The 27,929-nt window shown below is 36.8% G+C and overlaps 1 protein-coding gene across 1 annotated transcript; it reads left to right on the forward strand.

The window, feature by feature from the left end:
• The first annotated feature begins 194 nt into the window (after positions 1–194).
• Positions 195–27,898, forward strand: UTP6 (UTP6 small subunit processome component). Its single transcript, XM_036906293.2, has 19 exons — positions 195–408; positions 1,920–2,004; positions 3,936–3,977; positions 4,209–4,301; positions 4,990–5,037; positions 5,504–5,567; positions 6,910–7,028; positions 10,878–10,955; positions 11,766–11,847; positions 12,328–12,409; positions 13,705–13,886; positions 14,435–14,514; positions 14,879–14,956; positions 17,630–17,809; positions 20,935–21,015; positions 21,217–21,326; positions 22,126–22,192; positions 25,105–25,177; positions 26,050–27,898. The coding sequence occupies exons 1-19, from the start codon at positions 317–319 to the stop codon at positions 26,205–26,207; spliced, it is 1,794 nt and encodes a 597-aa protein (XP_036762188.2). The 5' UTR covers positions 195–316; the 3' UTR covers positions 26,208–27,898.
• The last annotated feature ends 31 nt before the right edge of the window (positions 27,899–27,929 follow it).

Here is a 27,929-nt window from a genome sequence, read left to right on the forward strand (position 1 = left end):
CCGACCCCCGCCCACGTCCAGCCTCGCGCATTTAGCCCCACCCCTCCTGCCCACGTGAGTCCTCCTGAGAGGGCGGGGTCCTCGCTGCAACACCACAGTCAGCCACAGGGAGGTGACCGCGGCCGCAAGGGCCAGAGGGGTCTTCTCCGGTGGCGGAGGCGGCGGAGGCGGCGGAAGCGGAAGAGGCCGAACTCCGTGCGCGCATAACGTCAGCACGCGCGAGCCACAGGGCCGGATCCCCAGGGTAGAAGGAGGGTTCTTCCTGCGCGTGTTGGCTGAGGTTCGGAGGCTGTCTGCTTGTTAGGGTTCGGTCCTCATGGCGGAGATAATTCAGGAGCGCATAGAAGATCGACTCCCGGAATTGGAGCAGCTGGAGCGCATTGGCCTGTTCAGTCATGCGGAGATTAAGTGAGAGCTGGGGAGGAGCTGGGGCGGTCTGAGAGGAGGTTGGGGCGTGTGTGAAGGGGGACAGTACGGGGGTCCCTGAGTTGTGTTTGTTTTTCCTAACATGGCAAAAGGCCCTTTCCAGATTTTGACAATGCCTAGAATTAATTTCTCATTCGTTGCAAAGTGATCAGCCTACTTACTCAGCAAACGTACTGACCTCTTCATGGAGCCAGGTCTTGGAGCTGTACAGATGATAAAACCAGGATCAGGCTAACTGCCCTGTGTTATGTTGGAGGGGACAAATGAAACATTTTGATTACAATGCGGGTGTACTGAAGTTGATTGTGCAGTTGATCATTGAACAATGCAGGAGTTAGGGGCTCTGCCCCACCCCCCAGTCCCAAGTCAAAAATCATGTTAACTTATGATTCCCCCAAAATGTATAGCCTTCTGTTGACCTGAAGCCTTATGGATAACATAAACAGCTGATTAACACCTATTTTGTGTAGGTATTATGTACTGCAGTTTTACAATAAAGTAAGCGAGAGAAAAGAAAATGTTTTCTGAATTGTCTTGCAAATGTCTCCAAAAAGTTTTACAATATTTTATTGAAAAAAATCCATATGTAAGTGGACCTTCCTAGTTCAGACCTGTGTGGTTCAAGGGGCAATTGTAGTAGAATATGCTGTGTTAGAGATGTGAACAGATTGCTGTGGTAGTAGATAAATCTTTCTCACAGGAGTTGAGGATAGGGACTGTTTAATTCTATTTCGGATTCTACCCCAGGGCTTACCTCTGGCACATAGTTGTCATTGAGTAATTGGTTAAAATCAAGTTTAATAGTTTTACTGATTTTTCTGTGACTTTCTTCATTTTATAGTGGCTGGATGTAGTAATGTGACTATGGGTACCTCAAAGTAAACAGTTGTTAATGAGATGCTACATTAGAGGTGTGGGCTCTTAATAAAATGCTAGGTAAATATTGTTACTGCTAAGTACAGACAATTACTGGTCTTAAACATCTTGCATTAAATTCTTCTAATATATACATGTGTGTTCACTCCTTAGCTAAATACAGTCAATCTTAGGTCTTTGAAGTAATAATAAACCTTTCTAGGTAGAGACAGTCTAGGATTTTTCTTTTTAATCTGCCTGTTGAAAACTTAGAGGAATTGAAAGAGACTTGCTTATTATTGAAACCCAAGTGACTTGAATTTGGAGGAAAAGAAATCTTTACCAGTACCACATATAAATTATGTAAGTACTCACCATTATTTGCTTTGCTGCTGGGAATGTTAATGGTCCAACCAGTTGATTGAGATGATTGTCCTGAAAGTTGTAAAATTCATCCTGACCCCTTAAGAACACAGAAGTAATCATGAAAGAGACTACTTGCTTATAGATAATTTTTAGGAATTACATGTTTTGGTAAATACATGTTTTAAATATATTAAAAGTAAATTAAAAAAACCCCAAAGTTACTTAGCTTTTGCTCTTTTCAAGTGTTTGATTTTAAATGACTTTTTCCTCAGGGCTGTCATTAAGAAGGCTTCAGATCTAGAATACAGAATACAGAGAAGAACTCTTTTTAAGGAAGACTTTATCAATTATGTTCAAGTGAGTAATTTCCCCTCACAAACTTTGAGTCACTTATAGAATGGTGAGCTTGGTGTCTATTTTGTACAAATTCTAGAACTGACGATTAGATAATTTTTGAATAGGAATAGAGGTGATTTGGGAAGAGCATTGCTCCATAGGCTTTAGTCCTTGGCAAACTTTTTTTTCCTTCTATAGGTTAGTAAATCAGAAACTCTGTAGTAAATCAGAGACTGCCAGAGACACAGTGTATCAGGATTTCAGCAAGAGGTTTGGTAGTCCATCTCATATGGTAAAAATGAAGGAGAGTGAGGCTGAGGATAGTAGATGGTTGTAAAGTTAGTACTTTTGTGTCTACGTAGAGATATGCTTTAAGGTCCTTCTATCCTGTAAATGAATGGAAGATAAGAGTGAAGGAAAGATGTACATGCTAGACCAGTTTTCAAATGGGGAGAACAGCTGATATGTTGGATGGCAAAATCAGATTCAGAAAGAACCCAATAACAAGATGAAATATTACAAGACTAAAGGTTCTGAGCTAATTAGATTTAAAAAACAAAAATAACAGCATCATTAAAAAATATATAAACAAACAATATGTGAGACCTAGTTAAGAATCTTGTATTTGGAAGGAGACCAAGGGCTCATAGTAGATTGCTAACTCAAAATGAGTTATGTCAAAAATAGAATCTAATTGACTACATTACCAGAAGTAGAGTGTTGGGTAAAATTGTTTGAGTGGAGGGCATTGCAAACAATGTTAAAAATGAATAGGCTTGAAAGGGACTGGGGAGGATGGGTGGGAAGGGAGGGATAAGGGGGTGGGGAGAAAGGGGGCATTATGATTAGCATGTATCATGGGGGGGCATGGGGAGGGCTGTGCAACACAGAGAAGACAAGTAGTGATTCTACAGCATCTTACTATGCTGATGGACAGTGACTGTAATGGGATTTGTGGGGGGGACTTGGTGATGGGGGGAACCTAGTAAACATAATGTTCTTCATGTAATTGTAGATTAATGATATAAAAAAATGAATAGACTTGAATTTTATGTGTCAAGAGGGAGATGTCTAAAATCATAGTGTTGAATAAAAGTATGGTGTGATGGGTGCAGTGTGATACTATTTATATAAAGTTTAAAAGCATTCAAGACAGCATTACAATAAATTCTAAAGTCATACTTGGGAATGATAAACAACAGTTAAGATACTCATTTCCTCTGGGGAGGGAGAAGAGTAGAATTAGACATGGTATATAGGGGCTTCACCTTTATTTGAAATGTTTAATTTCTAAAAAAGATTTGAAGTCAAATTTAGTAAAATGTAGGCTTTGATGTAGTGCTCTGGTAGCTGCATGGGTGTTCTGTGAGCTTGAAATATTTCATAAAACCGTTTTAAAATGAAGAATGCAATCTTGGGAGGTTGTGAGCTTTCTGTCTTTTGATAATTTTCAAGCTGAGACGTAGAGACAAAATGTATAGTAGTGATTTTTAGAGAGCTTTAAAGGTTCTAAGTGGTCCGTTAGAGGGGAGGGAAAGCATGGGAGGGCCAATTAGGCAACCTATTTCATCTAGTAGAACTCTGTATCTGTTATATTTGCTTTTGCATAAGCTAAATTTTTTGAAAATTCACTATAAGTTTGAATGCAGTGTTGTGAACTAGAAAGTTAGATTGATATTATAAATTTTTCAAGTCTATGGTTTTAGTAACATGCTATGTATCTAAGATGTTTATATGCTTACTGATGTACGTATGCGAGTTTTGCAGATGTAAGGTTAATTTTCAGTGAATGCTAGACAGTTACTGCAAATTATACTTCTTGATAGCACATTATCTTGTTATATATTCCTGATTTTTATTTACATTTTTTCTTTTAGCTAAATGCATTTCCTGCACTTAAAAGGTTATAATTTTTCTTGTCGTCTTTTTTTTTGGTTTATTTTCTTCCATAGTATGAGATTAATCTTTTGGAGCTGATCCAGAGAAGAAGAGCTGTAAGTAGATGATTTTCTGGAAGTTGGAGAAATTTATAATTAAGTAGTGTGGCTCTGTAGTTAGAACTTGGGTTTGGGAAGCAGTTGGCATTGATAAATTATGTGGTGATATGCTCATAATGGTTATTTGTAATTATTTGCTTTATCAGTACTGTTTAATGATCAAATAGGAATGCTGCTTTGGATAAATGTGGTTAAGCTGAGGCTTTGTTTTTTCATTTCTCTTTTAAGCGCATTGGTTACTCATTTAAGAAGGATGAGATTGAGAATTCTATTGTCCACCGGGTACAGGGTGTCTTCCGACGTGCTTCAGCAAAGTGGAAAGTAAGTGATCAGACCAGCCTTAACTGTAAGACATGTGAAGATATGTATTACACATGCTATGATTTTGATATTCAAATATATCATCTATTCTTGAGTGTCTCAATTTTTATTCTAATGATGGTATCATTATGTGAAACCACCTAACCATTAAGAAATTGATTTTATTACCTTATAGTTACTCTGTGAGGATGGTACTAAAAACAATGCATTTGATTTAATGCATGAAGGGTCAGAAAATTGTCTGGTATTTGTTTGGCTATATCTCTAAGTACCCTGAAGACTTAGAGGTGGAAGATAAATGGTTAGAGGAGGCAGCACCTCAGTAACTTGCTTTTTTTCAAGTCTGGCTCTGGGACTAAACATACTATATGTGAGGTACTTTGGATACCTGGGAATGACAAATTCTGGGTTGCTGTCCCTGATTGAGACCGTTCAAGAATTGCATTGAACAAATTGGATAGACAACACGTTTTATCTTGGGGCATGCTAGGTGGGAGTGGGGACAGATTGGATTACCATGGTTGAGAATTCTGAGGCCTTAGGAGGAGGAACCTATTAGGCGGAGCCATGTGGTAATACAGTGGATTTCCTGAAACCTGCCTCTCTTTGTCACATAGTTAATTAATGCGATGGTATATTCTATATAAAGTTCAAATTCAGGCAGCTAACTCCATTGCTTCTCTTGTAGGATGATGTTCAACTTTGGCTCTCCTACGTAGTTTTTTGTAAGAAATGGGTGAGTACTGGGCAGCTTTTTCTTGCTTCCTTTTTTCCTTCTCTTGGTTAGTCTGCCCTGTAAACTCCCTACTTGATTACTGAACTTCCTATGTTCTCTAGAGGCATAGGGTCAACAAATGGGAGAAAACCCAAGAAGGTTGAATTTCAATGTAATAGCATTTGCATATCTGAATGACTGTATAATGGCTTCCAAGTCAGTTGAAAAGAAAATGAACTTCTTTGTATTTGTAAAATTGAATTCAGTAAAGTTGAAAATTTGTTTTTAGATATTTAGCATGTTTATGAATAGTGGTTTAGGTAAAAGAAAACTAGGAATGTGTCTGTCTATATTTGTTTATATGTCTGTAGCAATAGCAGATCTTGCTCCATTGTACAATTGGTTAGGGTACATTACAGCTCACTTAGAGATGAATAACAATGATTTCAGCATGTAGGAAGTAGAAATTTTTCTTCCTCTCTTACAGGCTGCCAAAGCTCAACTTAGCAAGGTATTCTCTGCCATGTTGGCCATTCATTCCAACAAGCCAGGTATGATGAAATCCTTGTCAGTTCTTTTTCTACCTTTTATGTAGACTCAAGCTATTTTGGAATTTATTTTGCTTGATAAACCTAAGAGCTATTTTTTTGAGAACCTGTGGGTAGGCACATAGCCTGAGCAGCTTCCAGAATAGCTGCCTCTTAGTTCCTCCCTGCCTGTGGTGCTCTAGTTACTGTGTCTGGTATTGTGTCTGTGGGCAAGAAGGACTACATTCCTTTCTAGTTGATGGTAAAAGAAACTCTAGTCCTTTGGGGGACATTGTGTTTGGCTCCAGTCAAATTTAAGGGATTTTGAAAGCTTAAAAAGGGAAATGTTAATACAGATTTTACAAGTGTGACTGGCACTCATGTTTTGTAAGGGACTTTGCCTGGGAGTACTGTGTGAATGGTACATTATTTTATAGTGGCAATGCTCCCATGCCTATTCTCAAGTATTAGATTCAACTAGACATTGTACATTACACAAGAATCAAATAGGCCACTTTTGGCACCAACTTATTCAGAAGGATACAACAGGACAGCATGAGGTGTGTATCTTCAGTAGAGTGTTCTTAGCAATTCAGAGTCTGGTCTCTTGTCCCCAAGGTGACAGTTCAGGTATGAAGGGATGAGACCACCTGAGTGGATAAAGCAGCCACTCTGGCTTAGAAGACCCATTGATGGGCATAGCTACTAGGGATCCTAGAAAGGATAGTGTTCAATTTCAGGAATCCCATGCTTAAGAAAGCCCAAAGCAATGGCTCTCTACCATTCACAGCACTCCTAGTCTAGATGTGGTTACCAAAAGCAGTCTAGCTGACCTTTATTAAGTCTCTAGGGAAATAGCTAGAATGTTACCATAAGTCAAATTTCCTATGTCGAGGGATAAAGGTTTTTTTTTTAAGGCTTTATTCCTAAGCAGGTATAAGAAACCTAATTTTAAAAATAAATGAGCCATTTAAGAAATTGTGAACTATTTTAAATACAGAGAAGAGAACAAAATAATTTCATTTAATTGATTCCAAGATTCTAACAACTTCTTCCAGCATTTTAACACATTTAAAATTTGTATGACCTATAGTGATGTTGACCTTGGATTTGATGAAATGTAGTAACAGGTACATACGTACCCATAGATTTAAACATTTACCCATTTGCTTCAGGATACTTTTAAACTTTACATAAAACAACAGTACAGATAACCATTAGGGACTCCCTCTCTCCATCCCCTTCCTCTTTTAGTAAGATTTTAAAAAATTATTTGATTATTAAGGTTGGAGCATTGGTCTTTTTTTTTTTTTTTGCCTGGTTTGATTAGTTTATAGACATGAAGTTTGATGTTTTTCATTGATAGCTTTGTGGATTATGGCGGCCAAATGGGAAATGGAAGATCGCTTGTCTTCAGAAAGTGCAAGACAACTATTTCTTCGAGCATTGCGCTTTCATCCGGAGTGTCCAAAACTTTATCAGGAAGTGAGTGTGTGTGCACATAAGATGGATGAATGATGTCTCAGTTTAGTTGCTTGTACACATATATTTTTTATTAAATTAAAAAAGACAGGTTAGGAATAAGTAGGGGCTGCTGCTGTGGAAAGGGGCCTGGGAGGCTTTTTCTTGGCCAGTAGTAGGTATTGACAGTGTGGATCTTCAGGTTGTTAGTGAAAGATTAGAACTCCTACCTGCTTGTTACGGTTGGGAGGAACAGGGAACTGGACCTTACTCTTTTCCAGTTGGTGGCTGAGGGTTCAGCCATCTTTATACCTTTGTCCTTATTTTTTTTCTTGCATTTCTCTCTCCTCTTGCCTCTCTCCCCCGCTGCCACCTCTTTCTGCTTTTTTCTTTTCTTCCTCTTTTTTCTTGTCTCTTCCTCTTGACATGGATGCTTCTTTCTGTGCTTGGTGCACTTACTCCTTCTTGGAGGGGTACACTAGAATGATGATGGCTAGACTTTTGATCAAAAAACAACAAATGCTAGAAATGGTTTATTTTTAGAAACTACAACCTTTTCTGAGTATTTGTCCGGATAAGGGAGAAACTGTTTAAATGAAAAATCAAATGAAAATTAAGCCTTGTGTGATGAGGGGAAAAAGATATGGGTCTCCATGCTAAGAGGTTTTGTAGCTGTTCCAACTGTATTTTTTGTGTTGTAGTAATTAAATGGTGTTTGATGTTGTAGTCTTGCATCCATACCCTTCTCATATTCTGTTAGGCATCTCTTTGCTGCCTTTATTTTCTTGAGAAACTGTTGTAACAATCCTCCCTGTTAACATGAGTATTATATGGTGGTGATATATATGTGTTTTTGGAGGCTTTCGTAAATGCCCATTCTTGTATTTCCAAAGATGGAAATAGATTATTACTTGTTCTTACCAAAACTAGGATTTATCATAAATAATTCAGAGAAAACAGTTTTATGAAAAAAAAAGAGAAAGTACTCATAATCTTATCACCCATACTTTCATGCATATTACAGATATTTAAAACAGATTTTTCTGAAAAGTGGGATTCTACTACATTGTCTGGTGTTCTGTTATTTTTACCCAATACATTATGGCCATAGTTCCACATTAGTAATATATTGATCTATATTGGTGCTACTCAGACTTTTTGGTTTTAGGACCCTTTTACAATCTTAAATTACTAAGGACCCCTAAGATCTTTTGTATGTATGGGTTGTATCTATCAGTTTTTATTGTACTGAAAATTAAAACTGAGAAATCTAAAACTATTCATTTAAAAATAAACCCACTACATGTTAGTACAAATTCCTTCTTTTTATCAAAGTGTCGTTGATAACAACTGGTTTCAAGTATATAGCACAGTGGTTCAGCAGTTACCCATATTAAGTCCTCACCCCCTCTAGTGCAGTTACTCTCTGTCAGCATACAAAGATGTTACAGAATCATTGACTATATTCTCTATGCTGTACTACTATCCCCATGACCAACTTATATTATGATTGAGAGTTTTTGGCCCCTTTATTCCCCTCCCCCTGTACCCACTCCAAATCCTCCCCCATGGTAACCTCTAGTCACTTCTCAGTGTCTATGAGTCTACTGATGTTTTGTTCATTTTGTTTTGTTTTTGTATTCCACAAGTAAGTGAAATCATATGGTATTTGTCTTTCTCCACCTGCCTTATTTCACTTAGCTTAATACCCTCTAGATCCATCCATGTTGTCAGAAATGGCAGTATTTTTTTTTATGGCTGAATAATATTCCATTGTGTATATGTACCACATCTTCATTCATCTGTTGATGAGCACTTAGGTTGCTTGCATATCTTGCCTATTGTAAATAATGTGTCAATAAACATAGAGGTGCATGTGTCTTTTCAAATCAGGGATTTTGTTTCATTTGGGGTAAATTCCTAGAAATGGAATTACTGGGTCAGATTTTATTTCTATTTTAGCTTTTTGAGGAGCTTCCATACAGCTTTCCACGGTGGCTGTACCAGGTGACATTCCCACCAACAGTGTAGGAGGGTTTCTTTTTCTCCACTTTCTTGCCAGCACTTGTTCTTTCTTATCTTTTGGATGGTGGCCATTCTGACTGGTGTGAGGTGATAGCTCATTGTGGTTTTGATTTGCATTTCCCTCATGATTAGCAGTGTGGAACATCTTTTCACGTGCCTATTGACCATCTGTATTTCTTTGGAAAAAAGTCTGTTCAGATCCTCCCACCCATTTTTTAATCAGGTTATTTTTTTCTGGTGTTGAGGAATATGAATTCTTCATATATTTTGGATGTTAACCCTTTGTCAGGTAAATTATTTATGAGTATATTCTCCCATACTGTAGGCTGCCTTTTTGTTCTGCTGGTGGTGTGCTTTGCTGTACAGAAGCTTTTAAATTTGATTAGTCCCATTTGTTCTTTTTTGATTAAACTCGGTTTAAAGAGAAGAATGGCGTTATTTCACATTTTTGCTGATCTCTCAAATATCTGACTTAATAAAAGCTGGATTCTCACATCTACTTCTGCATTCAGTCTGAGTGACAGCACCTATCATGTAGCCTCTGAAAAAAAGCAAAAAAGGCAAATAACATTAATATTATTATGAGAATTTGACCTTGCAGACCCTCTGAAAGGGTGCTGGGAACCCCCAGGTATATACAGGTCACACTTGCAGAACCTCTGATGTACATTATTTGTTTTAATAGTTGCATTTTAAAAAAAAATAAGGATTATTTTTTATTTTACACTATTAAAGAAACATTATTTATAGAAAATCTTGGCGAGAAAATGAGAAAAGCAAAAGCACAGAAAAAGAAGTTTAAAGACAAATGTTAACAATATGTGCATTTCTTTTTTTTTCTGTGCACATTTTTCACGTAGTGGTAATTGTGTTACTATATGTAAAATTTTGTAGCCAGCTTTAAAAACAAGGTAGAATAACATTAGAATTATAGTGTACTATTACTAAATTATTTTAAGTATTTTATAGCTGGATTGGTCTGATGCTTTTGTAATCTATTTCACTTTATTGTTGGATACTTAGATTGTTTCTAGTATTTGCTTCTATACCTTTGTGTATGAAACTTGTAGGTATTTAAATTATTTCCTTATAATAGATTCCTAGGAGCAGGATTATTGGCTTAATAAGGGTATAAACATTGTTTTTAACTTGTCATTTTCATGTAACATAGAATTCAAAGTATTAAAAATGAAGAAGTGGTTAAGTCCCACTTTATAGTATATATTAGTCATCCTTTAGTTTCTTTTCCTATAGCTTGATACTACATATTTGCCATTGATTTTATTTTGAAATAATTACAGATTCACAGGAAGTTACTTGTGAGGTCCTGTGTACCATTTATTCATTCTCCTGTTCCCCTAATGGTTAGGTTTTATAAAATTATAGTTAATATTAAAATCAGGAAATTGACATTGGTATAATTGTGCATATAGTTCTGTGTCATTTATTACACAAGTGTAGATTTGTGTAACTACCATCACAGTCAAAATACAGAGCTGTTCATGACCACAAAGATCCCCCTCCTTGTTAGTGTCAGCTAGTTTCATAACAAAATAAAATATGATGGTGGTACAGCATGGAGAATATAGCAATGATTTTGTAACATCTCCTTATGTTGACAGATAATAAGATAGTTGGAGTGAGGACTTAATAATGTGAGTAACTGGTGAACAATGGTGTGTTATACTTGAAAGTAATATAAGATTGTTTATCTACTATACCTAAATACAAAAATAAAACTCACCTCAAACTTTCCCAGAACCAATATTTATGGGTAAAATATGGTATCTATGTATTTCTGTTTTTAAAAATTATCTCCAAAGATTTTAAGATATTTCCCTTCTGTAGTACTTTAGGATGGAGCTGATGAATGCTGAGAAATTGAGGAAGGAAAAACAAGAATTTGAAAAAGCCAAAATAGATGTGGTAAGATCCTAATATGCTGTCACTTGTTAATAATTTATAGTGTTTTGAGCCTGCTTGGGAGTGGGGAAAGTCTTTGGGATGTATTTTTAATGTATTTAAGGTTCTATTTTGAAACTTTAAGATAAGTCCAGAGGTGATATAATTAAATGGGCTTACATTTAATTAAATGTACATACAAGTAAAAGTCAGTTACATACAAACACAAACAACGTTTTGTGCTTTAAAAATAGACATTTGGACTAATTGAAGTGGTCCTCAAAATTATTACTGATGGAATCACCAAATGCTGTTCCTTAATACTTTATGATTTCGTTAAATTACACATTAATGGGTTCAAGGAGCTTGAGTAAAGTTGTGAAATGTGTGGTTCCTAGCCTTCTTTCTCTTTCCTTTTCCTGTAATTTTTTATGCGACAGAGTAACATTAAAGACATTTTAGAGTTTAGAGCTGAAAAGGGAAATTTTTTATCATCTGTTATTGTGGTTTTCAGCTCTGAACTTTTTCGTCCAAGTAAAATCTTATGTGGAAGGGTAAACGAAACATGTAATAGTTGACCTATTCTGATCTGATTGGCGAGTGAGGCCTTAAGCCATGTGATCTTGCTCCCACTCCAGGAGCCTGAGAGTACACAGTTGGAAAATCAGTGGTCTTGTTCAAGCTGCATATTTTACAAGTGAGAGATCTGTCCCAGAGAGAGACATGATTTGCCAGAAATCATATGGCACAGGTAGTCTAGGAGTGTTAATTTCTATTCTAGTGCTTTTTCTACTTACTGGCACTACCTGTTATGTTTAATATAACACTCTTTAGGGGAACCTTGATTACTCTGAAGAAATCCTCAAGGGCGAGTTAGCACGGATCATCTACAAAAATTCTGTAAGCATAATTAAAGGTAGGTATCTTTTGAGAATTTATTTTTAATGGGAAAGTGAAACATTCTATTTATAATAGGGAAAATCTTCAGCTACTTTTGAAAATTTCTGTTAGAAATTGTTAGAATGTGTACAAAACTGATTGTAAGAATAGTGTTCTGTTTCTCTCAGCAAAGGCTAATTGCCCCTTAGGATATACTTGAATATTTCATTAAGTTTTTATTGAATACTTAATTCATGAGAGGATTTGAAAAGAAACTGATTTAGTACATTCCTTCATGCCCTTAATTTAGAATAGAAGTTAGAAGTACTCAGTGAATACTCCAAAATATTAACAATGGCTTAGCTTTGAAATGTACTATGGGTGATTTTTTTTTTTTCTGTTTTGTTCTACTTCTCAATTAAAAAAACAAAAGCACTAACTCCAGTACATTGAGCAAGTGACACTTGTAAAAGTGACACCTAAAAGTCTTATTCTCCTTCCCCTCTTTCAATTTCAGGTGCAGAATTTCATGTGTCACTGCTTTCAATTGCACAGCTGTTCGATTTTGCCAAAGATTTGCAAAGAGAAATTTATGATGAGTAAGTTAAAAGAGGAAAGGTGAATATATCTATTTCTGATCTTATGGTAAGGGATTGAGGTTGGATATTTGGAAAGGAAAAGAAGGTGCCACATGAAATCCTTCGAGGAAAGCTAAGTTTTAGAACCATTGTATCATAGTAAATCATATAAATAAATATGTTTTTGGAGAAGTTTGGCTCACTTACTGGTTTTCCTTGGAATTAGTTTGCCTTTATTCAACAACAAATATATCCTACAGTTTATATATATGAAAGTCTATATTTCTGCTCTGCTGGCATGTCATTTGTCCCCAAAATGAGAGTTGTACTCATGACTGTTCATAGTTGAGTGCTGCATGTAATTTTAGTTTTATTCTTTAATGTCTGACTATGTGGTTTGAGAATTATTTGCAGCCTTTTTTTCTAATTAAGGTATCATTGATATACAATCTTATGAAGGTTTCACATAAGCAACATTATGGTTTCAGCATTCACCCATATTATCAAGTCCCTCCCACACCCCATTGCAGTCACTGTCCATCAGCATAGTAAGATGCTATAGAGTCACTACTTGTCTTCTCCGTGCTATAGTGCCTTCCCTGTGACCCCCCTACATTATGTGTGCTAATCATAATGCCCCTTTAATCCCCTTCTCCCTCCCTCCCGACCCTCACTTCCCAACCCCTCCCCTTTGGTAACTGCTAGTCCCTTCCTGGAGTCTGTGAGTCTGCTGCTGTTTTGTTCCTTCAGTTTTGCTTTGTTGTTACACTCTACAAATGAGTGAATTAATTTTGTATTTGTCTTTCTCTGCCTGGCTTATTGCACTGATCATAATATCCTCCTTTAGCTCCATCCATGTTGTTGCAAGTGGTAGGATTTGTTTTCTTAAGGCTGAATAATGTTCCATTGTGTATATGTACGACATCTTCTTTATCCATTCATCTACTGATGGACACTTAGGTTGCTTCTGTATTTTAGGTATTGTAAATAGTGCTATTTGCAGCCTATCTTGTGGATACTTCACTCTCAGTGCCCCTTCACAGGAGCTAAAATAGAGCTAACTTGAAGGTAACATTTGTGAATGATGTCTGAAACATTCTGAAATCTAATAAATGTGTGACAACTCTAATCCATTGACAGAATTTATACAATGGATGTGAAGATACCTAGAGAGCCTGATGGGGAAATGACTCTGTGGTACTGGAATTGTTAAAGACGTATCCTGGGTACACTTTTAGAGCATAGGGAACTGACTGTTCGATATCCTGAATTAGTCTCATGTCATAAGGTTAATGGCAATAAACTATAATTTTCAGCCTTCAGGCTCTGCACACAGATGACCCTCTCACTTGGGATTATGTGGCACGACGAGAATTAGAGATTGAGTCACAACCAGAAGAACAGCCTGCAACAAAACAAGCCAGAGCAGTGGAGGTGGGCCGGAAGGAGGACAGGTGCTGTGCTGTGTATGAAGAGGCAGTAAAGACTCTTCCTACAGGTGAACTTCACCAAACCATGGTGTGCTGGAGAAGTCGTAGTATTAAGGAATGAGAAGCTCAAGATCCCATTCCCATTACCAAAACTGATTTCAGGAGTCTCTCTGATGGTTGACAGTGGGCCTGGCTTTCCAACTTGTTCTTTCTCTGGTTGTGAAAGATGGAGCTTTTATGATCTTCTTTAATAGTAGTGGTATTTATCTTCATTCATTTGGGGGAAATGATACTTGGAAAGTGATAATTCAGAAGATCAATTATCATTCCTTAATTATCTTTTGATACAGATTTACTTAAAAATTTTTAAATATTGGAGTATTAAGGTAGAGGGGATATATGACATGGATAAGCCTTTTTAATTTTTATATTTATGTCTTTACTTAGTTGTTTCTTCTCCTGAAATCTTAAGTGTTTATTTGGTTGTAATCAGAATAACCATTGTTTTTCACCAGACTAGTTTCAACTGTTTTCCTCTTCAAAGAAAAGGGATATGATAGTTATTAAACTAGGAGAATTGGTGATCTGATCAGAGCAATCTTTCTGACTTTTACAGAGGCCATGTGGAAATGTTACATCAACTTTTGCTTAGAAAGGTTTACTAAGAAGACAAATAGTCAGTTCCTTAGAGAGAAGGTAAGGACTAAGTTACATGTTTATAATGGCTGACTAGTAATCTACTGTCTTCTGAAAGAATAGATGATAGCTTTTCTGGGGTCTAGCACAGCTTCCAAGAACTTAGGTTTAACTGCTCTTTCCCCTTGTGAGTGACCTGTCATTCTGAAGGCCTAGTCTGTTTTGCCTTCTAGCAGCCACCACATTAGGAGTGCTATGGGCCTGGGCTGTGCTCACTGTAGCTGCTTAACTCATCTAACCATGAGGGAAACCAACTCAGTCCCTTCTCTCACTTTTCAGAAATGTGCAAAACTGCTTTGGTTTCTAGAGGCCAAAGACTCCTGCTGGTGTCTTTGTATTGAACTGAGGGAATTTCTGATTTCAGAGGCTGGAAAGAACCATGGTTGCCTTCAGGAAGGCACATGAACTCAGACTTCTACCAGAATTCCAGTACAAGCAGTGGGTAAGGACATGGAGAACACATTCACTGCCAATTTCATGTACTTAATTCCAGATGGTTTGTGCTGGTGTTATGTGTTTATATAATATATCTATGTATATATATTATAAAATACACACATATATAGTTATATGACTAAGCCCCTGTGGTAGTTGGTATCGTAGATGTAGAGAGTATTTACATTTGGCTCTCAGTATTCGGTGTATACCAAAAATGAAATCTGTACCAGTAAAGGAAGGAAGGTTACATAATAGAAAACACTCAGAACAAGGAGTTACAATTTGGGTTTATTTTGTTTATCCACCCATCCATCTTTTCCTGAACATAGATGCTTGGCTCAGATTAACTACCAGTACAATTAAGACAGATGTATTCCTGTGTTTCTGAAGCTGACATTCTAGTAAGAGACATATTAACTCTGCCCTACTGTCTGGGGTGAGTAAAGATTGTTACAGACCAGAATAACGAGTTGTTGGGCCTACGTAGTTCTAAATTGGGTTTTGCCACTTAATAGCCAGGTGACTGAAGGCAAACCACTTAATATTCTGAGTTTGTTAACTTGATTTGGGAATAGTGGCAGTGATCCTTGTTTTTGCCACCTCACAAAAGTTGTTGAGAGCATTACATGAGATGGTGAACAAGTTAATGTATTTAAATACCTTCACAGGGAAAAAAGGACACAAATCTTTGTATTAGTCAAGTGCCTTTTATTTGTTTAACTCCTGCCTCATGTTTCATACCATTATGAAGTTTTTACATAATTGCAACTGATGTTTAGCTATTTTGTATTCTGTTTTATATTAAAAAATTTTAAATAATATTTACATATATCTGCATAATGCATATACCAGTGAATACATGAGGGTTGGGGCACTGATCCCTCGTGCAGCTGAAAATCCATGTATAACTTTTGATTCCCTCAAAACTAACTACTGGTAGCTTACTGTTGACAAGAAGCCTCACTGGTAACATAAACAGTTGATTTAACACACATTTTGTATATGTATTATATACTCTATTCTTACAAAAAGTAAGCTAGAGAAAATGTTTTTTCAAGTCACAAATCTCTCCCAAATTTTTACAATGTATTTATTGAAAAAAATTCACTTACTGTATAAGTGGACCCACGAAGCTTAAACCTGTGTTGTTCAAGCATCAGCTGTACTGTATGAAGTCTTTATTTGGCCCCCATTACTAGCCTATTGCTTTATATCGCGACAGAGGTACCCTTCTCCCATTGGAGAATCTATCTGGGAAAAATTCCCAGGCCTGGATGAGTTCTGCTGCCCCTGTTTGATCCAATGAATGCTGCAAGACGGTCACATCCTGTATTACAGATGGGCTATGCTCTGAGTATTGCCGCGCCTATCCTGCTCTCTTTCCACTATTGCCTGTTTTGCCATTCACCATTCTAGTTTTTCCAAACATCCTCTGCTCCCCAAATCTCCAATACTGCCCTTTCTAAGCCTACCACCTCATCACTCAGTTTGGTAATCCTGTCTTTAATGAGAGTCCCTGAACATATTCTTTCTAAACTTAAAACGTTTAGCTGATTTCTACATCTATCCTTTTAATTCAGATGATTTTTCACAGGGTGATCTTTTAAAACTGGTTATCAGATTATTCTGTGGCTTCCCATTGTCCTTTGAATAAAGCTGCTCAGACTCTTTAATCCGCTCCTGCCTGTATTTCCAGCCTCCCCTGCCAGTTCTCCAGTATACAACCTACCCCTCCAGCCGTTCTGAACTGGATTTCCTTTTGTATCCAAAGCATCTGTCATCTTAAGCCTTTTGTGCATTCTGGTTGGAAAACCTTCACTTTTCCTGTGAATCTCTGCTTTCACCTGACTGATCCCAGCTCTTCTTTAATTTAGCATAAAATGGTACTTCCTTTCTGGAAGTTCTTTCTCGTTACTGCCATAGACCTGATTGGGTGCTCCTGCTTTGTATTTCAATAGTATATGATTCTTTCTCTGTTAGGGCACATATCAAACTGTCTGTACCGCTAGATTGGAGGCTCTGTGGGTGGTAGAGAATGTACCTTGATTTCCTCTTTATTGAATTTAGTATATGTACTGTGCAATAAAAATGCATGCTAAGTACATGGATTATATACTGCCATTTATATGCTTTTTCACAATTTGTGTAATTGAATTGGTTTTAGGTTTTCTCCACCTCCCCTTTTGTTTTTTTACTTATTGGGTCACATTTGTTTAAGTGCTCAAGTTTAAGATACGACACTTTCTTGATATTACATTGTGTGATTATAGTTCAGGAAGATTGCACCAGTGTATAGTGTGCCAAACTCCATTAAATGTGTTTCCTTACCACCCCACAAATACTGGTTTTATCTCTACAGAGTATTTTTATATTGTTTGGTATGTGTGGGTTTTATTATAGTGAACTACTCTATTAAAAACTTAAAATTTGATCTAAATTCCTTCAGCCCTCTACTTTTTACCTCTTTCCTGTGTTTTGATAGCCCTTGGGAGTAGGATCAGGGAAGGAGGAGGAATTCCAAATTGTTCATTTTGTGCCTGTTTGGCAGCTGTGGTAAAAGGTTTAGTGGAAAGGCTGCCAAAGTTACTGCTTTCAAATGAGGTCTTTATTTGTCCCCTGTTATGTGGATAAGTTAGCTTTCAATAGTTAATTTCCAACGATCCTTTGTCTTACCTAGATTGAATTGTTGCTGCGTCATGACTTCATTAAGGATGCCCTGGAGGTGGCAGTAGCTGGGACTGAATTGTTTAGAGGCTCTGTGACAATGTGGCAGATGAAGCTGCAGGTGCTGATTGACTCAAAGAGCCCTGACATAGACGTGCTTTTTGGAGAAGCGTTTGTGCATCTGAAACCACAGGTCTGTTTGTTGCTCTTTTGTATTTCATTCTGTTTGGGAAACCTTTTCAGGCTTCAGCCAAAGTTAATTTGAAATGTACTTTTGTGATGAGAGCTGGCCCCTGTGGTGATGGTTCAAGGGTCAACAGTAGAAGAGTTTGCTCCCATTTAATAGCCTGTTTCTAATTCTTTATTTGAGAATTGACTAATTTATATAAACTTTTCTCTTTATATATCAAGGGAGAAATATTAATAGAATGGTACTCTCATTGCTTCCAAAGCTGAACTTAAGCCTTTTTTTTAAACACATAGATTTTCTAAACCTTGATGTTTAAAAGATTAAATTTTAAAACTTTGCAGTGGATCTTTTATAGTAGGAAAAAAGTATTCCTGAAGTTAAGGTGAGAAAAAAAATCTTAATTATTTTATTGCTTATTTGTTTGTGCCTCTAGGACATGAGCGAAGATTGAATAGTTCATCTAGATAAGTTAGTGCTTGGGTTGTGGGTCCTAGACAGCAGAGACATGACCTGGGTAGCTAAGGGTCTGGCACTATGGTCTGTTCATTGCTTTGTTAAGTAACGTAAATAATGATAGTAACTCTAGGCAGTACTCTTTTTTTTATTACAGTTAAAAAAATAAGGTATTGATATACACTCTTAGGAAGGTACATGAAAAACAATGTAGTTACTACATTCACCCATATTATGGAGTCGCCCGCCCCATCCACCATTGCAGTCACTGTCCTTCAGTGTAGTAAGATGCCACAGAGTCACTACTTGTCTTCTCTGTGCTACACTGTCTTCCCCATAATCCCCTCCACACCATGTGTACTAATCATAATACCTCTCAATCCCTTCTCCCCACCTCCTCACCCTCCCTCCCCTCCCCTTTGGCAACTGCTAGTCCCTTGGAGTCTGTGAGTCTGCTACTGTTTTGTTTCTTCAGTTTTGCTTTGTTGTTATACTTCACAAATGAGGGAAATCATTTGGTAGTTGTCTTTCTCTGCCTGACTTACTTCACTGAGCGTAATACCCTCCAGCTCCATCCATGTTGTTGCAAATGGTAGGATTTGTTCCTTTCTTACAGCTGAATAATACTCCATTGTGTATATGTACCATCATCTTCTTTATCCATTCATCTACTGATGGACACTTACGTTGCTTCCATTTCTTGGCTATTGTAAATAGTGCTGCAGTAAACATAGGGGTGCATATGTCTTTTTGAATCTGAGAACTTGTATTCTTTGGGTAAATTCCTAGGAGTGGAATTCCCGGGTCAAATGGTATTTCTATTTTTAGTTTTGTGAGGAACCTCCATATTGCTTTCCACAATGGTTGAACTAGTTTACATTTCCACCAGCAGTGTAGGAGGGTTCTCCTTTCTTCGCATCCTCACCAGCATTTGTTGTTCTTAGTCTTTTGAATGTTGGCCATCCTAACTGGTGTGAGGTGATATCTCATTGTGGTTTTAATTTGCATTTCCCTGATAATTAGCCATGTGGAGCATCTTTTCATATGCCTGTTTGTTGTCCATCTGAATTCTTCTTTGGAGAGTTGTCTGTTCACATCCTCCGTCCATTTTTTAATTGGGTTATTTGCTTTTTGGGTGTTGAGGCATGTGAGTTCTTTATTTATTTTGGAATTTAACCCCTTGTCGGATATGTCATTTACAAATATATTCGCCCTTACTGTAGGATGCATTTTTGTTCTGCTGATGGTGATGGTGTCCTTTGCTGTACAGAAACTTTTTAGCTTGACGTAGTCCCATTTGTTCAATTTTGCTTTTGTTTCCCTTGCCTGAGGAGATGCATTCAGGAAAAAATTACTCATGTTTATATTCAGGAGATTTTTGCCTATGTTGTCTTCTAAGAGTTTTATGGTTTCATGACTTACATTCAGGTCTTTGATCCATTTCGTGTTACTTTGGTGTATGGAGCTGGACAATAATCTAGTTTCATTCTCTTGTGTGTAGCTGTCCAGTTTTGCCAACACCAGTTGTTGAAGAGGCTGTCATTTCCCCATTGTATGTTCATGGTTCCTTTATCATATATTAATTGACTGTATATGCTTGGGTTTATATCCGGGCTCTTTAGTCTTTTCCATTGGTCTGTGGGTCTGTTCTTGTGCCAGTACCAAATTGTCTTGATTACTGTGGCTTTGCAGTAGAGCTTGAAGTTGGGGAGCGTGATCCCCCCCCATTTTATTCTTCCTTTTCAGGATTGCTTTGGCTATTCAGGGTCTTTGGTGGTTCCATATGAATTTTAGAACTATTTGCTCTAGTTCATTGAAGAATACTGTTGGTATTTTGGTAGGGATTGCATTGAATCTGTAGATTGCTTTAGGCAGGATGGCCATTTTGACAATATTAATTCTTCCTAGCCAAGAGAATGGGATGTATTTCCATTTATTGGTATCTTTAATTTCTCTCATGAGTGTCTTGTAGTTTTCAGGGTATAGGTCTTTCACTTGGTTAGGTTTATTCCTAGGTATTTTATTCTTTTGGATGCAATTGTGAATGGAAATGTTGTTTCTCTTTCTGCTAGTTCATCGTTAGTGTATAGGAATGCAACAGATTTCTGTGTATTAATTTTGCATCCTGCAACTTTGCTGAATTCAGATATTAGATGTAGTAGTTTTGAAGAGTATTCTTTAGGGTTTTTTATGTACAAAATCATGTCATCTGCAAACTGACAGTTTGACTTCTTCTTTACCAATCTGGATGCCTTTTATTTATTTGTGTTGTCTGTTGCTGTGGCTAGGACCTCCAGTACTATGTTAAATAAAAAAAGCGGGGAGACTGGGCATCTTTGTCTTGTTCCCAATCTTAAAGGAAAAGCTTTCAGCTTCTCGCTGTTAAGTATGATGTTGGCTGTGGGTTTGTCACATATGGCCTTTATTATGTTAAGGTACTTATGCAGTATTCTTTAACAGAAGGGAACTAGAATTTACAGGAGACTGTTGCTTTGGGTGACTTGGACAGAAGGCAGTGTTCTGATGTTTTTTTCTTGCTGGGCATTGAGATTTCTGTCACAGTGCATGTGTATTTTACATATGATTGTCTTAGGAGAAACCTATTTTTATAGTGACTAGTTTTCAGAGCCTAGTGCCGACCTAGTCATTTTCTAACATGTTTTTAATGTGAGCAGGTTTGTCTGCCATTGTGGATTTCTTGGGCAGAGTGGAGTGAAAGTGGCAAAAGTCAAGAAGACACTGAAGCCATCTTTAAGGTATAGGCACCATGTTCTACATCCTGTGGTATGTGGAGCATGACAAATAGGTTCACTAGTTGGCTCTCTTTAGGGTTGGTTCTATAGTAGATGTTCCTAAAGCATCATTAAATGAGCAGCCTGGGTTGGTTCTGGGAAAATACATTTTGATATTTATAGATTTCCTCATGCAGCTTATTTCTTTTTTCTTTTTCATTGTAGAAAGCTCTCTCAGCTGTCACTGGTGCCGATTCAGTCTCTCTGAAGGATAAATACCTGGATTGGGCTTATCGAAGTGGTGGCTATAAAAAGGCCAGAGTTGTGTTTAAAAGGTACTTGCTCGCCAACTTCACAGCTGTTACTAGTCTCTCCACCCCATATTTGGCTCCTCATAACCCAGATTATCTGTATCTCAAGTGGTTATCTAAGGAAATAATCCAAGAAATGTTTTCAGAAAGTTTTTTTTTTTAACAATAAAAGCAGTTCATGGCCATTGTGGACATTAAAAAAAGAGGTAATTAACAATGCAATGTAATCCCATCAAGAGGAAAAAAACATGTTAATGTATCATTTTAAAATGTGTTTTTCATATATTTGAGATGACACTCTAATCACATTTTATATACCATTTTTGTTGGTATTAAGACTGTCCAAATTTTCCCTTCAGTAATAATTCTTTATTAACATAATTTGTTAAAAATACTTGTATGTTAATACTGCTCTGTGGATTTGCCTTAATTTATTTGGCCACAGTAATACTGCTTTGATGAACATTTCTGCACAAATACTGTTTGTCCATATTGGAATTATTTCCTTGGGGTATATTCTTAAAATGGAGTTACTGGCTCCTTCAAAAAGACCTTGAGATGTAGTAGAGGGAACTTAAAAGTCTAAAAGTGAGAAAGAAGAGAACAGGAAGAAAACTGGATAGGAAGGAGTTTGCTGGTGGTGAAGAATAAGTAATTGGAGACTAGAAGTGTTAAGAGTGGCTGGTGGTCCAGTCCAGTCCTTGCATTGAATTGTGGCCAGGTCTTTATTAAGCCATGTGTCATGGAGGCACTGGCATAGGTGTTTTATATTCATGGGATGTAAGAGGCTTGTGGAAGATAATAATTTTCTCTTCCTTTTTAGTTTACAGGAAAGCCGTCCATTTTCAGTGGATTTTTTCAGGAAAATGATGCAGTTTGAAAAGGAGCAGGTAAGTGTTCTATGCATTTCTTGTTTGGAAAAATGGATTAGTAGTGGCAGCATTTTTGTTATTTAAGAAAGCTCTCATTATAATATGTAAATTTCTGGTCCATTCTTCCAACCCTTTTTCATAGAGATGGTTTAGGAATGGAAGTCAAGCAAAGACAAAGTACATGTCTGGAAAATAGAAAACTCAGATGTCTCTTGTTATAGAAAGCCTTTCCTGTTGGGCCAGGTGAGGCACTGCTTCTCTACCTCCATAGCATCCTGCTTATTGCTTGTGTTGGGTTATGAGGTAGAGAGTAGGCACTCAGTAATGGTTTCTGATATTTTTAACTGAAATTGTGAGTGAATAAAAATACAGGAAAGTCTTAGAAGAATAATGCACAAAAATTAAAATGTACCTGTAATCTCATCACACTAATACAACCAGCCACATTTATTTTTGTTTTCTTTAGTTTTTTGTTTCTACATATATACTCAGTTTTGTACTGTTTTGTTTTTGACCTATATACCATATGGTCTCTTTTTCTTTTACTTAACATGATTCTGTAAATGCATTCCTGTATTTTTACTTGGTTATCATTTTTAATGGTTATAGCATTAATCTTTAACCCATATTTTCTTAACCATTCCATCACATAGAGGTTGTTTTCCAGATTTTTGATACTGAAAACAGAGAGCTGTAAGCATTTTGTTTATGTAGCTTTTTTTTTCCTTTGAAATTATTTTCTTGAGATAAATTTCCAGAACTGGAGCTACTAGGTTTTTTTAATGGTTCTTTATATATTGCCATATAGACCTCCAAAAGAATTATACTTACTTACAGTGATAATCAGATATCTCAGTATACCTATTTCCTCACATCTCCAAGTATTCAGGTTTTTTTTCTCTCCTTTATTTTGGTATTTTGATTATTATTATTATTTGAATTTTGAAAAATTCCTAGTGAGGTTGAACTCTTTCATAGTTTTGGTCATTGAATGGTCAACTATCTGTTCTTGTCTTACAGTACAGATAGTAGAGTATAATAATTAATAGCCAGGCTTAGGATTATAACATAAGAGTTAAGTGCCTTGGACAAGTCACTTACTTCTAAGCCTCATCATAATATTTACTTTAGGGGTGTGCACGATATAAGGCCAAAGGGGATAATGGACAGAAAGGACTGCACAGTGCACATTATGAGCCCTTAACAAAGTGTTAATCTGGTTTTCATGCTTGCTTGTGTAAGATATGAGGTTAAATTGACTTTGAGTGTATATAAAATAATACACTCAGAGACACACGAAAAGATGCTCCACATCGCTAGTCATCAGAGAAGTGCAAATTAAAACCACAATGAGGTATCACCTCACACCAGTAAGGATCGCCACCATCCAAAAGACAAACAACAACAAATGTTGGCAAGGTTGTGGAGAATGGGGAACCCTCCTACACTGCTGGTGGGAATGTAAATTAGTTCAACCATTGTGGAAAGCAGTATGGAGGTTCCTCAAAAAGCTCAAATTAGAAATACCATTTGACCCAGAAATTCCACTTCTAGGAATTTACCCTAAGAATACAGCAGCCCAGTTTGAAAAAGACAGATGCACCCCTATGTTTATTGCAGCACTATTTACAATAGCCAAGAAATGGAAGCAACCTAAGTGTCCATCAGTCGATGAATGGATAAAGAAGATGTGGTACACATACACAATAGAATATTATTCAGCCATAAGAAGAAAACAAATCCTACCATTTGCAACAACATGGATTGAGCTAGAGGGTATTATGCTCAGTGAAATAAGCCAGGCGGAGAAAGACAAGTACCAAATGATTTCACTCATCTGTGGAGTATAAGAACAAAGAAAATGAAGGAACAAAAACAGCAGCAGAAACACAGAACCCAAGAATGGACTAACAGTTACCAAAGGGAAAGGGACTGGGGAGGATGGGTGGGAAGGGAGGGACAAAGTTGGGGGGAAGGAAAGGAGGCATTATGATTAGCATGTATAATGTGGGGGGGAGGGCTGTGCAACACAGAGAAGACAAGTAGGGATTCTACAGCATCTTATTACGCTGATGGACAGTGACTGTAATGGGGGTTGTTGGGGGGACTTGGTGAAGGGGGGAGCCTAGTAAACATAATGTTCTTCATGTAATTGTAGATTAATGATACCACAAAAAAAAAATACACTCAGTGAGCAGAAATTTGAATGAGAAAATAGTTACTTGACTATACAAAAGTATTTTTAAATGGAAGGTGTTAATCTGCTTTGAAAATGAAACAAAAGAGAATATATTTTAAATGGAAGTAAAGGTGAAGAATTAATATTAATTATCTGTAAAGTTATTACTGGCTGCTCTGCTTGGAGCACAATTAACCAGCATTTAAATTTATCTGTGTAGTTGTTCTGACAGATAATACTATCCTTGTTCTCTGGGTGAGAAAACTTCTAAGGTCAGAGAGCTTAAGAAACTTGCCAAAGATTAGATAACTAGTATTTAGAAATGCTATGCTTTGATATAAGAAGTTTTCAGGTGGACATAGCTAACGTGTCAGAGCTCAGATACTGAAAAGGAAGGAATGCCTAGCCGTAGGAAGTAGAACCTTCCCCATTTATTCATTTAAATCCTACTCCTGCCTCAGGATTTTCAAATATGTAGTCCTACAAAGCTGCTCATATTCCCCAACTGAGAATTATTTAGGCTTTTTTCATGCTACCTTAGCAAAGTGCTTTTTGCACTGGTTGCATTTATTTCACTCTGATGAGTAGTACATTTGATTTTTCTCTGGATAAGTTGAGAGCCAGGCTGTGTTCTGTTTGAACTTCAACCCTTCTCTCTTTCAAGTAGATGGTAGCTGCTTAGCACCGTGTTTGAAGTGAAGTTGTGACCTTATAAATTAGGCTTTTAAGGCAAGATTGATTATTTTTTTAGGAATCCTGCAAGATGGCGAATTTAAGAGAATATTATGAGAGGGCTTTGAGAGAGTTTGGATCTGTAGACTCTGGTAAGTAAAATAAACTTCAGTTACAGACATAAGAGTCTGTTTGTATGTGCGGTCTATAATCTCTTAGTATGGTTAGAACATAACCTATTTTGGGTCATGGCATTCTTTGAGAATAAAAGTCGTGTCCTTCCCCTGCGTCCTCCCTCACTTTGTGCATAAATACTTGCAAACATAACTTTGCTTATAATATCAAGTTCACAAGAGTCCAGAGGGTCTTCTGTTAAGAACTCTGGATTAGAGAAAGATTTACTTGGTTTGGTTCTCCTAAAAAACCTGATGTTTTTAAGGGAAAGGTTAACGGTTCAGAACAAAAAGGAGTGGGAGTTAGAACAAAGAGGTAGTGACATGCTGACTGGTGATAGTTGTCATCGGCAGTTGTCACTTTGTCCTCATAGGACTTCTGGGTATAGGTATGTGATATGAAATGTTTACTTATGAATTTAAAACCTGACATGTATAGTTGTTAAATTCATATTTTAAAAAATACACCAACTCTTACAAGGTTTTAACAGACCTGGTGAAATGAATGACAATGGCATATTTACTAACCCAAGCAAGTTTTATTAAGCATGGTAACAAGGTTATAGTGAACTCATTGAGGTCAGTTTCACCTTGAAGGAGACTCAACAAAATCCTCTCTAAAAATATTTAGTATTTTGAGTTTATGAAATACAATGACTGTGATTTTAAAGTGAAGTTTTTTACTTAAGAAAAAATAATGTTGATGTACCTTAGTGTAAAGAAGCTGAGAGAGGTATTGTTTTGATTTATGTTCTAGGGAAATAAATGCATATTACAGATACTAAAGTTTACCTAATAAAGCCTTGTCAGTTATTGTATGCTTACAGTAATTTTTTTGGTTCCCTTTAAAGATCTCTGGATGGATTATATCAAAGAAGAATTGAATCACCCCCTTGGTAGACCTGAGAACTGTGGGCAGATCTATTGGCGAGCCATGAAAATGCTGCAGGGAGAGTCAGCAGAAGTGTTTGTAGCTAAACATGCTATGCACCAAGCTGGCCATGTGTGAAAAGAGGAAGAACACCTTTGTGAAATAGTATTGTATCTCCTTTGGGCAGATTTGTATTAAGAGTTTATCTGCAATTTGCTTAGAGATGGCAGACAAGATGGCTGTCTGATTTTGAGACAATTAATGCTTTAATTTTGTTAGGCGTTAATCTTTAATTCTAGAAAAGAGAACTGCTATTTGTGGCCAGAGGCTGCTTGTTGAGGCCTGACCCTACTGTAGGTTCTAAATGTTTTTCGAAATACATGGAAATCATACAACTGAGTTTCTTTTATTACCTCTGGTCAAGCATGAGTATCTCTAATCAAGACCTTGGGGCCATTGAAATGGAGGAGAAAGTACAGTTCTGTTTGTTTATTTTTCTATTATAAAAGTGTATGTGGTATGTATTGTAGAAAATATGGAGAGAGTAGAATAATGTGGAGAAGAAAATAAAAGCATCCTGTAATTCATCATCTGCAGTTAAACTCAGCAATTGATTTCATTTATTAGAATGTGATTTATACTGTTAGAAGATTTACTCATTGGTTCATTCATTAAGCGCCCATCATAAGGAGGAAGGAAGGGAAGCTTTTTGGGATGGGGATAGGGGTTGGAGGAACAGAGCTGGATATCCTGAGAAAGCTGGTTAAGTGACAGAGAAGGATGCTAGGTATTGAGGAAAAAAGTCCTCAATAAGAGTATTAAGACAATACAAAACTATCTTTTTTCTCTGGGACTTACGTGCAGAGAAGTGTTTAGAGTGGGGAGGCCCAGCAACAAAAGGGCAGGTGTATGGAGTAGATTAGAGCAGCAGAGAAGGGCTTCAGAAACGAGGAGGAAGATGACTTAGTATAGAGAAGGGCAGGGGAGGTAGCTGTTTGAATTTTATGTCCTTTAACTTAATATTATGGTTTCACTGAGAGAAGCATTTGGTGCTGTTTTATTAATGTATTTTTCTGTGTCCTAAATAGCCTTAAAAACATTAATGAATTCATAACATTCCATTGCATAGATAAGCCATGATTTATTTTACTAATCTCCTATGGTTGGACCTAGTGATTTCTTATTTTTTCTTATTATAAATGCTGTTGATGAAGATCCTTGCAAATCTTTGTTCATATCCCTGGTTATTTCTTTGGGAGATTGACATCTGACAGTAGAATTCCTGGATTAAAGGTTATAACTATTTTAAAGAATATTGATATGTATTGCCAGCTTGCAGTATATGCAAGTACATTCAAGCAATGTGTGAAAATGTGAACACTTTTACCTGCAGTATGTAATATATTTTAATTTTTACTATTTTATTTTAGGTGAAAAGTGATTTATCATTATTTTAATGGGCACTTCTTTGCTATTAGTGAAATTATGTGTTTTCCTAATTCTCCTGTCTTTTCAATTTGAGTATTTTATGAACTTTTTCTTACTAATTTATAAAGTGTTTTATATACTAAGAGTATTAGTCTTTAGTTCATCTCTCCTTTATTGCAAATAATTTGCTTCCAGCCTTTTTTGTGGTGGTGGTTTTTTGATGTCCATAGGGCTTTTTTTGTGTGTGTATGGTTTCTATTGTTAGAAATCCTTCTTGCTGAGGGCCACTCAGTTTTTTACCCTAAGCAGTTGACTAAATTTTCCACAGCACCGTTTGTGGCCATTTTCTCTGCTGATGTGTGGTACTACCTTCATTAGCTATTAAATTCCTATGAATATTAGAGTCTGTTTTAGTGTATTTTTATTTTGAGC

The sequence above is a fragment of the Manis pentadactyla genome, chromosome 4 (assembly GCF_030020395.1).
Source record: "Manis pentadactyla isolate mManPen7 chromosome 4, mManPen7.hap1, whole genome shotgun sequence".
Lineage (NCBI taxonomy): Eukaryota > Metazoa > Chordata > Mammalia > Pholidota > Manidae > Manis > Manis pentadactyla.

Bases quoted from the DNA above. Each gene is read 5' to 3' on its own strand.
- UTP6 (XM_036906293.2), top strand. From the start codon at position 317: ATGGCGGAGATAATTCAGGAGCGCATAGAAGATCGACTCCCGGAATTG. The intron at 7,029-10,877 runs GTGAGTGTGTGT...TCCCTTCTGTAG, and splicing joins GTCCAAAACTTTATCAGGAA to TACTTTAGGATGGAGCTGAT. The intron at 11,848-12,327 runs GTAGGTATCTTT...TTTCAATTTCAG, and splicing joins TTCTGTAAGCATAATTAAAG to GTGCAGAATTTCATGTGTCA.